The sequence below is a fragment of the Pieris napi genome, chromosome 16 (genome assembly GCF_905475465.1).
Source record: "Pieris napi chromosome 16, ilPieNapi1.2, whole genome shotgun sequence".
In the NCBI taxonomy this organism is placed as follows: domain Eukaryota; kingdom Metazoa; phylum Arthropoda; class Insecta; order Lepidoptera; family Pieridae; genus Pieris; species Pieris napi.
The window spans coordinates 4,323,324-4,340,083 of NC_062249.1; the positions used below are offsets into that span (position 1 = coordinate 4,323,324).

At 34.1% G+C, this 16,760-nt stretch overlaps 1 protein-coding gene across 2 annotated transcripts in view; it reads left to right on the forward strand.

The window, feature by feature from the left end:
* Window positions 1-738: 738 nt before the first annotated feature.
* Window positions 739-16,760, forward strand: part of LOC125057346 (protein boule-like) — a 29,692-nt gene continuing 13,670 nt past the window's right edge. Inside the window, exon 1 of one of the 2 annotated variants that reach the window (XM_047660998.1) lies at window positions 739-1,444. In XM_047660998.1, the coding sequence (XP_047516954.1) occupies window positions 1,070-1,444 (375 nt within the window). In that variant the 5' untranslated portion in view covers window positions 739-1,069. The remainder of the gene's footprint in view (window positions 1,445-16,760) is intronic. The other variant, XM_047660999.1, reaches the window with a different exon arrangement.

Below are 16,760 nucleotides of genomic sequence, written 5' to 3' on the forward strand. Positions count from 1 at the left end.
ATGACGTGTATTGTGATTTATCATAGTTGACATTTCAGGCTTAAAAGACGTCAAGCATCTGACAGTGACATCACATCGATAGTCAGCGGTACTTGTTGCGAACAAGTACTTAAAACAAAGGGGTAAAATTAACTAAAAAAATATATAATTACATATATATATATAACAAATTTTGTAAGAAGTTATATTATTTATGTAAAACAACAAATTTAATTAATATCTATAGCACGACTGCACACGATAGCATAGACAATAAGGCCGCAACTTCGTATCTAGTTTGCGCGCAATGATTCAAAAACTAGTATATCCTTAGTTCTAAAGAAAAAGCACCTAGGGTAATCCGTAATAATGAATATCCTAAACTAAATTATATATGGATTCATTGAAGTAGATAAAATTACTACTTCTTACGATAAGTCGTTTAGAACCTAATTTCGATTAAAAAAAAATAACTAGAGCAATATTTACGTTGTCTTTACATGACACACGGTATTAAATCTTCAAATTAGAAGTCATTTCGGCGCATGCGGTCTTTTGTACGGCATATAATTAAAGCTTAATCATAAAATTCAAAAGATATATTATTATGATAATAATTTATGTCTATACTAAAATATTATAGCTATTCTAATAATTGTTCTATTACTGTCCCTATCATTGGAACAATAACGATAACACTTAATTGACTATAGACTACCGCCATCTGTACACAAAAAATAAACAAGAGTGCACCTCGATAACAACCAATCGCGCTAAAACATTGTACATCTGACCCAGTTCTCTCGTACAGTAAAAATAGCAGGCGACAATAGCTCAAACACTATTTTTAGGCGCGTATCGCTAAAATCTTAAGCAAGAACCTTATCTTACCTTGTACCAACATCTTGTTGAAGTCAGTTGATGCGTACCGCACGGCGCAACTCACAACCTATACGTACGGTATAGCCTTAAAAATCGATATTCCGCGCTTTAGGCCAGTACTCGTTCACCCTTCAATAGTGCCGTTTTAGTTATCGCTAGAAAATTGTAGTTTAGTAAACAAGGGAACATGTTTTAAATTAAAATTAAAATGGAAGGTAATTCGAAGCGTTATATTAGGAGTGAGTCCGCAAGTTGTGCCCATATGGTTGAAGAAAACACTGCGAATAACAGAAAGAGCGCTGACCCTCATGAGAAGCTGAAGGCTCTGTTGAACTCCCCGGAAGAGGATACGGATGACACCCTGCCACCATCTGATGCTCCCAAGTTCGGAACCGTTATTCACAATAGAATTTTCGTCGGTGGATTTTCATTGACCACGACAGATGAGGATTTGTGGAAATTCTTTTCGGGATTCGCCACGGTGACCGCTGCTCGGGTGATCTACGACAGGGCAGGGGTCTCCAAATGCTATGGCTTCGTTACGTTCGCCAGTCCGCGGGTCGCAAGGCTGATTGTCAAACAGGTTAGAGCGTTTTTATTATCTATATGCTACTTCTTTGTTTCCGAGATGTGATATCATTTAAATATTTTCCTATAACGAAATAATAATAAACATCTCTTATCATTTATGTTAAACTGATATAATATGAAACAAGTTTTAAGTGATGTTACAGGATTTTACATATTTTTTTTGTAGATTAATATTCAACGGTAACATAAAAACCAGATGCTGTAATTATATTTTTAATAAGAATATTTATAGTGGAATATTTCTGCTCTCTTTGTATATTATACGTTTTATTTTATTAATACATGTAGTAAATTAGAAATTATAATATAATGTAACTTATACCATACATTTTTATATTTAATACAATAGATAAGTTAAGTAGACCCTATAAAATATATTATATTTTATATAATATTATCACCAACGGCGCAGAGGTTACACGCAGAAACGTTGGTTGATGAAAAAATGGTGATTCCATTTTCAATACTCACCTGGATTTTATAATCTGTACGAAGTTTTACGTGTTTAATTTTAGTCGGTGTACCAACAATTAAAATTACGACTGCAAGTGCCTTTTCAATTAATGAACGTTGGCAGTCATGTTTTGTTCAACCACTCAAATATGTACGTAGACTGTCCTACAGTAAACGGCAAATAGTTTTATTAAAGTATCCAATTAATAATATTTTTTTTTATGTAATAGGAGGCAAACAGGCAGGAGGCTCATCTGATGTTATGTGATACCGCCCGCCGCCCATGGACATTGCCAGCCTTTCAAAATTTAGTACGCTCATTTCTTGAAAGTCCCTAAGTCGGATTGTTTAGGAATTACTTCAGTGGGCAGCTGGTTCCACATAGTGGTGGTGCGCGGCAAAAACTGCCTTAAAAAACGCTCAGTTGTGGAACGACGGACGTCGAGATGATACGGATGGTATTTTGTATTGTACCTTGACGTCCGATAATGATACTCAGCTGCAGGTATTACTCCGAACAACTCCTCTGAAAAACTCTCATTGGTAAATACGGTAAAAGATGCAGAAAGACCCCATATCTCTACGCAACGCCAAGAGATCAAACTGCACGGAAAGTGACTGGCTGGAATTAATAAAAATAAATTATAAATTATAACCTCTTTTCGGACATGACAGTATTTTCTTTACTTTTCGTAGATTGTTCTTTTGTTCCACTTTAGCCTCCTCCAATCTTCTCTATTCTGGCATTTCTATGGCCACTCTACCCCATGTTGTTCCCGCGATCCCCATGTCGTCGTGCTACCTTTTTTGTGGTCTACCTCTCTATCTCTTTCCATCTCTTGGGTACCACTGTGTGATTATTTTACTCCATTTATCCTTTCCCCTGATCATGTGGCCTGCCCATTTCCACTTTTGTCTTCTTATTTTCAAAGTTATGTCCTGTATCTTAGTCTTTCTTCTGATGTTGCTACTCTTTACTTTGGCTTTTCTTTTGATCCCAGTCATGCTCCTTTCCATGGCATGGCTGGAATTAATAATGGCTTAATTTTATATTTTAATACCTAATATATAGCCATTATTATAGCGTACTACTCCGCAAAACCTATTTGTCGATAAATAATTATTCTACGCCTTCAGAAAACGTTAACACAGTTTTACTTAAAAAATAATTAAAAACATAACAATAACAATTATACTTTAACCTATATACTATACATCCCAAGCGTAATTTTGCTACCGTGATGCATATTATTTGATTTTCTCTAAAGTTTTATCGATGATCGATAATTCAAAGCAGGCAAAAAGGGCTAAAAATATCGCTATCAAGTGGCAAGACTAAGCTTTGAAGTGGCTTTTGAAATGCAAAGACTTTCAAACACTTGTACTCGAAATATGCGATACCTCAGACAAAAGAGAGTGCCCTTTTTGAGTCGAAGAATCTAAGACCTATTGTGCGGAAGCTGGAGGTAAAGAATGCTGCTTTCACGTAAATTATACTTGGAAAGATTACTTGTAAATCAACCTTTAAACTTGACTTTATCGCGAAATTATAAGCCTTATCGGCAATTGAATTATTATAGAATTATATTATATTATATTATATTATATTATATTATATTATATTATATTATATTATATTATATTATATTATATTATATTATATTATATTATATTATATTATATTATATTATATTATATTATATTATATTATATTATATTATATTATATTATATTATATTATATTATATTATATTATATTATATTATATTATATTATATTATATTATATTATATTATATTATATTATATTATATTATATTATATTATATTATATTATATTATATTATATTATATTATATTATATTATATTATATTATATTATATTAATACAAAATTAAACAAAGAAACAAGTCGCACGTATGGTTGTGACAGGACAAAAACATCTCAAGTCTAATCAAAAACAAGAGACGCGTTTTCTCGTTTTCTTTAACTATGCAGTATCTCAAAGTAAAGCTTATCTTAAAGGTTTAGTTAATACCAGTCCTTTACTAGAAAGTAGGAGCATAATAAAAGCCTTTACGGCCGGCCCTGTCACGCCCCATTCGTGATTGAAATATTATGTCAAACTTTGAAAATTTTCGATGAAAGCACTCATAATCCCGCCTCACTCTCCCTAGTGACCAGCTGGCGCAAGATTAATAACACTAATTGGAAGTAATCTGGTCCATAGTAGTAGATACAAGTTTTAAATGTAATGTATAAAAATGTACACGTTGTTAATGGTGACTAATAAAAAATAACTAAGAAGTCCTTTCCATCTGAGTCTCGATAAAAGAATAATTCAGGCATATTTATATAACCATAACACACAATAATAGAGAACAGGATATTGAGAAATCTTGAAGAGAATGTATAGAATGCCCAGTTCGTACAAGAACCAAGTTTAACTTTTGGTTCTTGTATGAACTAGGCATTGAGAATACAAGTAATATAGACAGCATGGATATTGTTGGAAGAGATCTATACCCATAAGCACACGAAAATACACAATCTGAATTTAATAGTACATAGACCTTTTAAAAAAAACAAATCCCTTATGTAACGTTGTAATATTTGAAAAAGCGCTAAAACGTTCATAAAGCGTTCCGCGGCGCTGCGCTGGGACAAAACGTGACGATTTGAGCACAACATTCCCACCTCACTGATTGCATATTGTGCGCAGTCATTACCCTAATGGAAGCACATATTTATTACGATCGGTTTATTGCCTGGATTAACTTATACATGTTTGTTAAATTTGGAAATAAAACTGAGAGCTTCTGTTAGAGTTTTTTACTAGATCTTGATAACTAAAAGCTATACAATGTGCGAGGTCCACTAAATTTCCTGGAACATATTTCTACATCTGTTTTGATGTTAATATTTTCTTGAGGCCAAAGACACGCCACGCCTACTTACCATGTCATTCTTATCTATGATTGGCTACCGAATCATAGATATATCAAACAAGAAGTGGAGCTAAATTATATAATTTGTTTTTAAAGTAAATAAATAATATTTAAAATGAAAGAACAAGATAAGAAGTTTTGTATCGCGCAGCCCGGACATACAACGACCAATATTTAAGCCTTGACTTGTTTAGCCTATCGCGGAATATGGTTAAAATGAGTATTAAGAATATCCATAGCGCAAAACCACCTGCATCATGAGCATACCCCACATACACACATTCACGTACATACCCTCAATTTTAGACCTCACACATAAAATGAATAAAAATAAATAAATAAATATTTTTACTGTTTTTTCCCTTTTGTAAATGTTTGAACCTTTTTGTTTATATTATGAATTCCATCTTTGGCTATATTTTTGGTGTACCTACCTATTTGTTTGTTTTTATAATTTATATAGTTTGTGTAAGCTGTAGGATACTGAAATAAATAAATAATTACAAAGTAAAAATTTGAAGCACTATCATCCTATTGGAAACAGGCAGGCCACACCGCTCGCATGAGCAATACAGGGACAAACGGGAACAAGGTGGAAAGGCCGACCAGGGAAAAGAAAGAGATCGCCCTCTTTACGCGGTGCTCTGACAAGCTTAAAGAAGTTGGTGATGATTGGCAGAAAAATGCGCATTATAGAAAGTATACTATGCCTATACTTTTGAAGAGATCCTTGAAAAAAATTTAGTTAATTTTGTATTATATGTAGGTACGTGTGTATCTTTTGTAAAAAGTGTTATTTCAAGAAATAAATGAGGCTTTAAAACCCGTAGGAGGTTCACAATTGGATACGTATGTTTCTTTTATTATGTTGTCAAAAATTTAATATTTTGTTATTATTCTTTATGATTTTTGACTCATAAAGAATTATAGAATGATTTAAATATATACGTAATGGTTTTGAATTTGGAACTAAAACTACATACATACACAAATAATATCATTAGACCATTCAAGTCCCTTATCACGTGAGGTACCTAACTTTAGACATATTATGTGCCGGTCAGTGATATTAGTTATATTTTAAAGAATAATGTATCATTGAATCGGAATAATTGTATGGGTGAGTAGAGTATTCGTTAATTGGCGTTCGTCTTGTCCACGATGAAAAGGTGTGCGTTTCGTTGTACTATATTTAAACAAATCACGATAAGGGCCACAATAAAGTACATTAACCCATATCAACCCTCAGCCCCGGCTAATACAACCCCTAAATGTCATGCCGTGACATTCCATAACATGCAACATTTTATTTGTACCAACACGCCATGTTTTGGATATTTGTGCAATGCTTATGCTCGAAAATCCAAAATTTATGTGAATGCGTCAAGGCCTTATATTTGTTTTATCATTTCGGTAGCTATCTGATATGCGTTGTCAACTGAATATTCACGAACTCTACAATTGTCACATTCCATACCCATTAGACCTCCTATTGACTGCCTAAACTAAGATCGTGGTCGTTTTTATAAAATTACAGAAACAAAATTGTGATTGAAGATAAAAAATTTATGCGTCAATGGCTTGATAATTTTATATATTGTAAATTGTCAAATTAATAAAACGTTAGATAACCGATCGTTAAGGGTTAAGGGTCAAAAGAATCCGTCCGTTAGTCCATCCGTTAGTCTGTTAGTCCGCCTTGATGGAACTACCCGAGCTGATTTAGTAGGTATTGCCGCCTCTTTGACTAGCAGAGATTCTGGTCTTGCAAGCGCAAGCTTGCAAGCGCAACCTTTCCACCTCGGATATCAAAATAAAACAAGTTTACCAATGATCTTTAAAGTGAATTTTTATTCGAAGACGAATATATAAAACAATAAATAATTGTCTAGTCTACACATATGTTTATAACAAATTTATAGAAGAGTCACCTATCATATATAAATAGACACGAAAGAGGCAAATCTAATAAAAGTCACGGCATCGTCAGCGGAATTTAATGCATCCTCGATTATTCCAAACTCTGAAGCAACTCTCAACCTTGAAATTTAAATTAATAACCCTTTTTAAAGCATATTTTCTAAATTGAAATTTTATACACAGGAAGAACTTGTGTAATGAGTTCTCTAGTAAGGTTTATAGTTAAAGTTCGCGGGAAAAGACTTTGTCACCCAGTAAGCGATTTGATGCGCTAGAGGGGATTTTTTGGGTGTAATTTTTCACTACTAGCGGTCCGAAAAAGCCACACTTTCTGCCACAGCTCCAGCTCCAGCCAAGATATCGATTAAGAAGAAGAAGGCTATTCGTGCAATCTATAATTTAAAATGTAGGGAATCTCTTAGAGGTAAATTCAAGGAAATTAATATACTTACCTTTCCCTCGCAATATATTTATGAAAATATTATGTATGTATACAAAAATAGTGATAAGTTTACTAGAATAGAACATACGCACAATGTTAATACACGGAACAAACGCAGGCTGCAATTTCCCCGTACTAGACTATCTAAAGTTAGTAATTCTTTTTTGGGGAAAGGGATACTCTTCTTTAATAAAATCCCAGAGGCTCTTTTATCTCTGCCTTTCAACTATATATATTACTATAAAGTCAACGATTATCTAGTTGATAAAAGGGCCTGGGACTAGTGCTAGACAGGCTACCTCTAATTAATTTGCGATATTTGTTTTAAAATAAGTGTTGTTTGATGATTTTCTATTTTAAAAGAGTACCGAGAGTTTTTTACGCCGGCTTTTTCTCTCGGTCTTCTTTGCCGATGAGTAGGGATGCCTACAAATTCAAATTTAATGACGTGGAATAAGTGATACATGTATCTTATGTTCCATAATAAACATATTTTATTTTATTTATATAAGGATTACTACGATGTTGACGCTATTCTATTGGTACATTAAATTAACTCTAATGGTAGAATGGTGAATTTATTTTGCATTAAATAATTTATGGCACTGTTAATTATGGAAAAAGACTTATTGTTGATATGTGGAACTCGGAAGGGGTCTTGCTTTCCTTCGGGGTAGATGACAGGGTAAAATACAGAAACGGAACTAATACAATGAAGAAAGGCCGTCGAGGTTGCAGCTGTAGATTTGCTTAAAGTATGTTCTATAAAGGCGCTTGGAGGAATCTAAATAAGAAATAGAGAAGCTCAAAGAGCAACTTTATAACCGGTCAACAGAGGATGTTCAGGCGCTCACGGAGACATTATAATCTTTGAACAGGAGTTAAATATGTGATAACAAACACACGAGCTAAAAAAATAGCAACTTGTTAAGTGGACTCAACTAAATGCTGACGCGAGCCCGTTTTCCCATGTGAGGGTTTTAGTGCGGTGTTTTCACACTTTGTGTGAAACTGCATTCCCCACCATAAAAAAATGTACATACTTATTTCTCTCATTTATTCATCTCATTCCTATAATGCACTACTTAATGTACGTTATGTACAGTACACTGTGGTAAGTATCTTTGAATAGCGCCTCGCCGTTACGGAAGTGAGTAATAAGACTGATGAAAAATCTGTATTCAAGGTTTTTAAACCGATATCTATATCTAAAAGACTAGCTCTTCTCCGCAGTTTCACTCGCATTTACTTAAGACTCTCCACATCATACATTCGCGCATGGTAGATTTGTTATATTGTTGTAAGTTGATATCAAATGATGTCGAGGGCAACTTAACTCAAATTAAATACTTGTGATATATAACGTCTTTGTTTGGAAAAGGATTTATAGCATGTTTATAGTTGCCCAGCAACAGCTTCGGAAATAATGTATTAATTAATAGTTTAAAAATAATCTACTATGGAGGTTGTCCGTGGTGGAGGAAAGGCCTTGGCGGTGTCCTTAGATATTTCCAATGCTTTCAATAGCTTGCCATGTACATTGTACATTCATAATGGAGGTTTTCCATTTCCACGGGGTTCTCTATGTTCAGCATCTTGTCAGATTTTTTTTTAGAAGAGCGTCGGATTCTGTCTGTAAATGTCTAAGGAGTGCTGATTAGGTGGCCAATGAGGGGTTCCTCAGGGCAGGTTACGTGGACCTGACGAACGATGTCAGGACGAGAGAGGAAGCGCTCTAGGTCAAATCCTAGGGTTAGAAGATGAAGAATAAATAGGAAAAGATATGCCCATCTCCTATCTCCTATATGTTTATACTGCACATGAGGTTGTAAGCGTAACAGTTCTACCATTGAGGGTCCGGTAGAATGCAAAAGTGACCCCAGAGCCTTTCTAACTTGGCCTTGTAGGAACTACCCGAGATGCTTTTAGTGGGTATTGCTCACCCAGTCTCTAAATAGCAGAGACTCTGGTTTAGGCCGAGCCCCACATTCCCCTGCTACTTTCGGGGGTAGGGGCTATTTATTACACTGATCGGGTTTTTATTCTATTGCTGTTTCAATTAACCTTACATCTGTATCAAAGCTATCGTGTCGCAAGTGATATCTTTGTTTGACATAGATAACATACGATTGCAATCTGTCATTTTTATCAGCGACAGCCGAACTTATTTTGGATAAACAAGTAAGTGAAGATAGTGAAGTGACATTCTGTTTTTACTTAAAACCTGACATTTAAAATTTCAGTCTTTAATAATGTTTTGTTACGTTTTATACCGTAACGATTAATCATTTAAAAACTTTTTTCCTTTGTACCCGCAACAATACATTACAATATTTTCACGCATTTCGCTACGGATAAATCCAACTGAAGTTTATAGAAAACGTTCCCGTTTATGCATTTCCAACACTTTTATATAAGTTGATGATGTTTTCAGTGCATCATTCGTTTATTACAACATTATTCTTTAGGTTTCAATAATAATTTTAAAACAATCGGTTGTCTGTAAAGTCGGTTTACTGACGATAGTCGAACGTGACAACGTCATAAGAAAATACTGATGAAATGGTTGCATTTTTCAAAAGAAAATTTAAATTTTATTTGTTTGATCGATATTTTGTATGAATATAGAGGAGGTAAAGTGGAAATCACAATTGAATTGAGCCGAACGCGGAGGCCGATTGTGCCTCTTTGTCGCTCGATCCGCGCTTTCGCTTGCACTTCAAGTCTTAAATGGAACGCCTCAGAGTGAGGTGACGCCGCATGCGTCATGTTTTTTCGTGCGTGCAGCCGGCTCTATCGAATTATAAGACGTTGCCACGTCAAAAATCAGCGGTGGTTTAATTTCAACCCCTAGGAACTTGGCTTCAATCGCTGATAGACGCTATCGATTTTTTGTTTCCTTCAACGAACGAGCGCGTGTTAATTGTGTATATAAAAGGTCCATTGTTGCACAGGAATATTCAAACGCACAACATCAGAGTGAGAGGCACAGACTCAATTCCCTAGGCCAATTAAAATCACCTTATTGCGTTTATTGTCTATAAATTTCAATATATTCAATGATATAAAATAGTATTATTCATAAAATAAATTGTTTTCTTAGAAAAACCTACGAGCTACTGGGCTTACTCGACTGTAAAGGCAATTCTAGGTACAATATTAAAAATGCAGCTCGTTTTAAAACGAAACAACTAAAAATATTTGAAGAATTGCTTTGAGAAACATTGTAATATACCTAAGGCCAGCTTGCCTGTTTTGCGTGTTTCGGAGCACTATCGTCATCGTCCGTAAAGTCTTTATTACTTACTATAACGTGTGCAGTTTATATAATATTAGGTGCTTACATATGAAATTGGCGTTTTGTATGGGAGGAACTCGTAGTCGTAACTGTTTTTCATGTTTTCCATTTTATATATAGAGAACGCAAAAAGCGGTAAAATGAAATTAATAATGGATTTGAAAGGCACGAGTAATTAGCTGTAAAAAAAATTATTAGGAATTCCTAACCAAAGAGGATTTATTTGAGGTCTGTACGACAAAACGTCAATTTCATATGTAAGGACCTAATATTAGCTTCCGCCCGTAGATTTTATGCGACCTCTAACAATAATCGTTATATTTCACTCAATTTACATAAAACCGTTATGAATTGTAGACCTTCTTCGGGAATATTCCACTACCGATTAGCAAATCCGTTATTTTTTGAGCTTATCGCGTTCACACAGATAGAACGGAGGACAACATTTTGTAGTTAACGGCTTATTTGTATCATGCTTTTACATAATATGGCTTCTTCCATTGGCTTGGAAACCTACAATTACGTTTGATATATTATAGACATTAAGATAGTTACCATAGGTTGGTATCATAATTATATTTTTGAGATGTATAATTTATTCCTCGACTATCAAAAATTTGTAGTGCATCTTGCTACTTTTGAAACCGAAGAATTATAATTAACTTTTCAAAAATAGAACTTCAATGTTCAGAGTCTAGACTAATCACAACTAGAGGATACAATCAGTATATTCTATTGCACGGTTGAACGAGACATCAGATAAAGAATTTGATTCTCATTCCAAATGGGAGATGAATCTTTCCGCATATCCACAGACCAATCAAATGAATTGCACCATTGTTTCTTATCACACATTGTTAAAGATAAACGTGGAACAAGAAAGTTAAATGTGCCTTATAAAATAAATTACAGTCTTCAAATTTAAGAGCTTCCAGCCCTACATTCTCACAAGGAATGTGCACTTAAAAATTTCTTTTTCACAACATTGAAGGAGGTTTAGGTTCGCTTCAAGCTCTCTCAAACGTTTAAATTAAGGTTATTTCGCTTATGTTAAAATATTACGTGTGTTTTTAATTTGAAATTGTTACATACTTTGTAAGAAAATAAGATAGTCTTGAATTAAATTAAACTCAACTTAAATTAAATTAAAAACTCTATATGAATGTTGTGTTAGGCGTATTGTCAATGTATTTACTAGTAGTTTAGGCATGTATGCTATTAAAATAAAAAATTAATTGCAAATTGTATTTGCATGCAATCAAAAACTATTTTTAATTATGCCAAAGAAGTATAACTTACATAAGTACACGCACCCTTTTTTTTATTATTGAAAGTAATAGTCAATCAAACGTATTTACTAAAAAAAAGTGTACTTTCCTGTTTTCATTGAAACAAAGTCGGATAGATAGGCTATAACTAGTAAAAGTCTATTATATTTATAACTAGTAAATACATTATAGTATCATCAGATACTATATAAAACAAAACATTCATACAATTTTGTGAAATATGTGTTGAATCTCAAAACATCAAATAGTTTAACCCCGGTATATTTGGTATGTCACAAAACCACAAACCACAATTTTGCTACGCTGATCCACTTAGAATCCACTTTGCTTTAATAACATCGATTATGATATTAACTCCCATATTCGTCTCATAAGACCTTGCAAGTAAATAATTATGATAAAATATTCACTAACAATCAATACTTTTTAAATAAGACCGTTATATCACGGGTATTGTGGTACCCCGAATCGTTCATTAAGAGATTACTTAATGACATCTGCTAAAGATGCGTAGCACTGTTCTTAGAATATTGAGTAACAATTATTACAGCATTAGAAATAAGATAAATGATTTAATGAAGTACAGAGGCGTCTAAGTGAAAAATTATATTATTAGGTAAACGTATTAAGCGTATATTGTGGAACTTATAGTACGTATGATTTGACCTACACGTTTTAATCTACACTTTAGCGTCGTTTTAAGAGAAAAATTAATCTCTTTTTAAATGGCATATAAAATGCTGACTTTTAATGTTGCATCTTGACATTTCATTGATAAAGTGATACGAGAGTCAAGACTCATTCAGTAAGCTCCGAGCTCCGCAATCCTACCGTTTCTTTCAATAGGTTCCTATTTTGAATACAATCATTACATTTCTAAGATATACTTAGTAAAGTTATTACCAAAATTAAATAGAATTTCGTGCCAGTTATTTTCGGTGCCTTTACGTGTATTCAGGTCAAGTACTGTTCGGTTCATCAGGGTGCTTTAAATAATAGAAGATTTTATGTTTACTCTATAATTATATATAAGTAGAGTAAATTAGAGCAGTGTTGGCCTAGTGGCATCAGTGTCCTTGGGTAGAATGCCTAGCGAACCCCGAGGGCCCATATTAAGGGCGTGTGAAGGGCTGAGGTGTTTTTAGTGGGTGGGGTCTCGTTACCCCTCTGAATAGCAGAGGGTTTTGAGTGTAGACCCAGCCCCACAGTCCCCGCGTCAAGCTCGACATCCTTGATGCGGGCCTGCGTAAGCGCATTTTCACCTCGTATAAAAAAAAGTGGCTTCAGTGTGCGACTCTCTTCCCTGAGGTAATAGGTTAGATCATCGACTGTGCACCAATGGACTTTCTATGTGCGCATTTAACATTTGCTCGAACGGTGAAGGAAAACATCGTGGGGAAATCGGCTTGCCTTAGACACAAAAAGTCGACGTGCGTCAGGCACAGGAGGCTGCTCACCTACTTGCCTATTAGATTAACAAATGATCATGAAACAGATACAGAAAGCTGAGATGCAGACCTAAAAAAGGCTGTATCGCCACTGATTATAATTTACGATAGTTATAATTAACGATACAACAAGCGTACAACAATAGAATATATGCGAAATAATGAAATATTAATTGCTATGAAACGAATGAATGCAATGTAACTGTTGAAGAGACTGTCTACGTCTGGCCGTAACTCCGACGATTTAGAGAATCGCTTATAACTGAGCTCGACTCAGTGAGCAAAATGTATGGCCTTGGCTCGTACAATTACAGTACAGAACAAACATGGTTTTGCGTAAAACTAAAGGCTCTGATGTTTTTTTTTATATTTACGATAACACGAAGATCAACGATAAAAAACAAATTAACATCGTTACAGAGGATATTAACTACAATCATAACTGAAGCAGTGATTTGCTAAAGTAGTAACAAAGCCAAAAAAATCAACGTTACCCAGACAAAATAAATCGTCTTAGATATCGAAGCTCAAGATTATATTATTTGTTGCTGACTCATTACTTCGGCTCCTTTGACCTCAATATTAAATTTTGCCTTTGAATTAGGTTCTTTAATAATTCGCTTCAGTTGGTACCTTAAGAATTCAATATCGCATTGTACCTATCGTAGCTTGGGATTATTCAGAATTATGTGTTATATAGTATTGTCTTTTATTGACATAACCTTTACACATTTAAAGAAAACACTTTTTTACCGGATTGAAGTTATGTATTATTATAAATTATAAATAGAGGACACCGTAAGCCATTTCCGCCAAAACCCTCCCATCTTTTAGTCGATACCAACTCCGGGGAAATAAATACGATAATACAACTTTTTCTACAGCTGTGATACTTTATGACATTCAACACCTTTTGTCTTTACCGTGACCACGCACGCTGTAAAGCACGCGAAACGTCGGTTAAATTTAAAATTATGTAAAATAATTGTAAATTTAATTGTTACTTCAATCCGGTAAAATTGTGTTTTCTTTAAATATGTGTTATATAATTTTTCATGTGATGTCGATTCGTATATTGCTTTCTTTGATTACTATGAGTGAGGTAAGGGTAGCGCGAACAATGGCTCCTTGGTCCGCCAATCCTATACGTTTTTTGCATACAAGAGTTATATTTCGTGCTAAGTCCTTATAGCCCGGTCATTTTAGACAATTGAAATAAAGAAAATTCCGACAAAGCCAAATCTTCGTAGAGACCTTAGGTTTACCACAAGGAATAAAGTGTCAAAAGTCCCCATCAGTCCCATGTGAGCTTAGGGACTTATTCGGGGTCCGAGGTCAAAATTTTAGGTTTTTTAGATTTTTCTCGAAAACGGTAAGTTTTATCGAAAAGTACCTCAGAGCAAAGTTGTAGATCTTAAAATTCTCTATAAAAATGGTTTCTATGATTTTTTCTCTAAGACCCACTATTTCCCAGATATTGCGCTTGTAAGAATCACGTTCTACATAATATGCACACATTTCCTCACCACCTGTGAGGTGTACTCGGCGCGTTTTTTTTTTAACGTGGTATCCCCGGTAGGCCTATTCCACGAACCTTTCTGACGTTATTTTCAGGAACAATAATTATTTAATAGTATGAAGATTATTGATATGGGTTACTGAGTTTAACTGTCGTTCAAACTTTTTTTTTATTACTTTAATCTGACTCCATACTCTTCATATTATTCAACTTCAACAATCATGTTTTCTTCAATTTCTTTTTGTTCTTATTCTTCTCCTTCCTGTTGATAAGCGCTTAGAAATTGTTCAAATGAAGATGAATCAGTTGTCTCTTCATCAAAATCACATGAATCTTCCTCTCTTTTATTTAATTGAACATTTGAGCAAGAGACACCTTGGCAATAGGTACACGCTGGAGAACACTGCAACCCTACTTTTTTACAGCCACATTTGGCACTACAACCTTTCTTGCAATTGCAAAAAATAATGTTAAGAAGTTTTTCTGGAGAAGGGGGCAGTAAAGTTCGAATCGGTTCCAAAGTATTATTTATCAATTTCCAACCCCAGACTTCAGGGTTCAGTTCATTGCCTTGCCATGTCTGAACTTGATAGTATACTCGAAACAAATGTTGACTAGCAGATGCCGATGTTGGAGGAAGACAAGATAGCTGTACTTGCTTTTTGTTTCGTGTATTTTTTACAAATGTTAAATATCTGTACGTATCTATGCAATCAATTTTTTTTGGAGCTCCATAAACCGCAAGAAGAAACCGAATTGCTTTAGTAATTAGTATTTGAGGTGAAGAATTAATTTCTGTAAATACTTTTGCGCAGTCAATCAAATCATTTTTTTTTTCAAATAATTTTAATAATGAATTTTTGCCCCTTCTTAACATTTCTGACGTAGTATCGCATCCAGTCATCGCATGTAAAAATAAAATAAAGTTTTGGCATTTTGGATAAGCTGATAAACTTTTAGAAGAATATATTTCTGTCCGTTGCTGCGCCTTCCCAGGTTATACTAATAATGTATACATAAAAGAGACACGAGTAGGCATTTTTGCTTGCTTGAGTACCTAAATATGTATATTCGTGGCATATGTGTGCATACTATGTAGAACATGATTCTTACAAGCGCAATATATGGGAAATAGTGAGTCTTAGAGAAAAAATCATAGGAATCATTTTTATAGAGAATTTTAAGATCTACAACTTTGCTCTGAGGTACTTTACGATAAAACTTACCGTTTTCGAGAAAAATCCAAAAAACCTAAAATTTTGACCTTTGACCCCGAATAAGTCCCTAAGCTCACATGGGACTGATGGGGACTTTTGACACTTTATTCCTTGTGGTAAACCTAAGGTCTCTACAAAAATTTGGCTTTGTCGGAATTTTCTTTATTTGATCACTATTTTTATGTCTAAAATGACCGGGCTATTATTCTGAATCTGAGGGTAAGATCTAAGAAATATCGGCTTTATCAAGAATGCAAAGTAATGTTTATTATTCAATATATCTGTGATTGGAACTTTAAGCAGTGATTTTGAAAGCATCCACGTAGGAGGTATTTTTTTGTCTAAAAGAGACGCAGACGCGAAAGTAACGATAACACGAAATCTATAAAATATGCTTACCTGAAATAAACGTAATACACATAAATTTCCATAATTTCTCGAAGTCCAGTCAAGCGATATATTTTAACAAAACCCCTCAAAGCTCTTTGAGAAATAATCACACGATCTTCGAAACCAACGGCTTTGTGCAAAAATGGAAAATTATTATGAGAGAACCCTCGAAACTTTTAAATTGTGGTCGCAATTTCATGTTTTTACTGCTCATTATTGTGCCTTTAATGACGAGATTTTTGATGAGGTTATTTTATCCTTCACAGATTTGCTTAAACATTCATTTCTACTGTGAAAAGCGCGCTTCTTTGTCTTAAAACTACTTCTTTATATTCAACATCAAAATATCATTTATTCATGTAAGTAACTTAAAAACGTCAGAAAA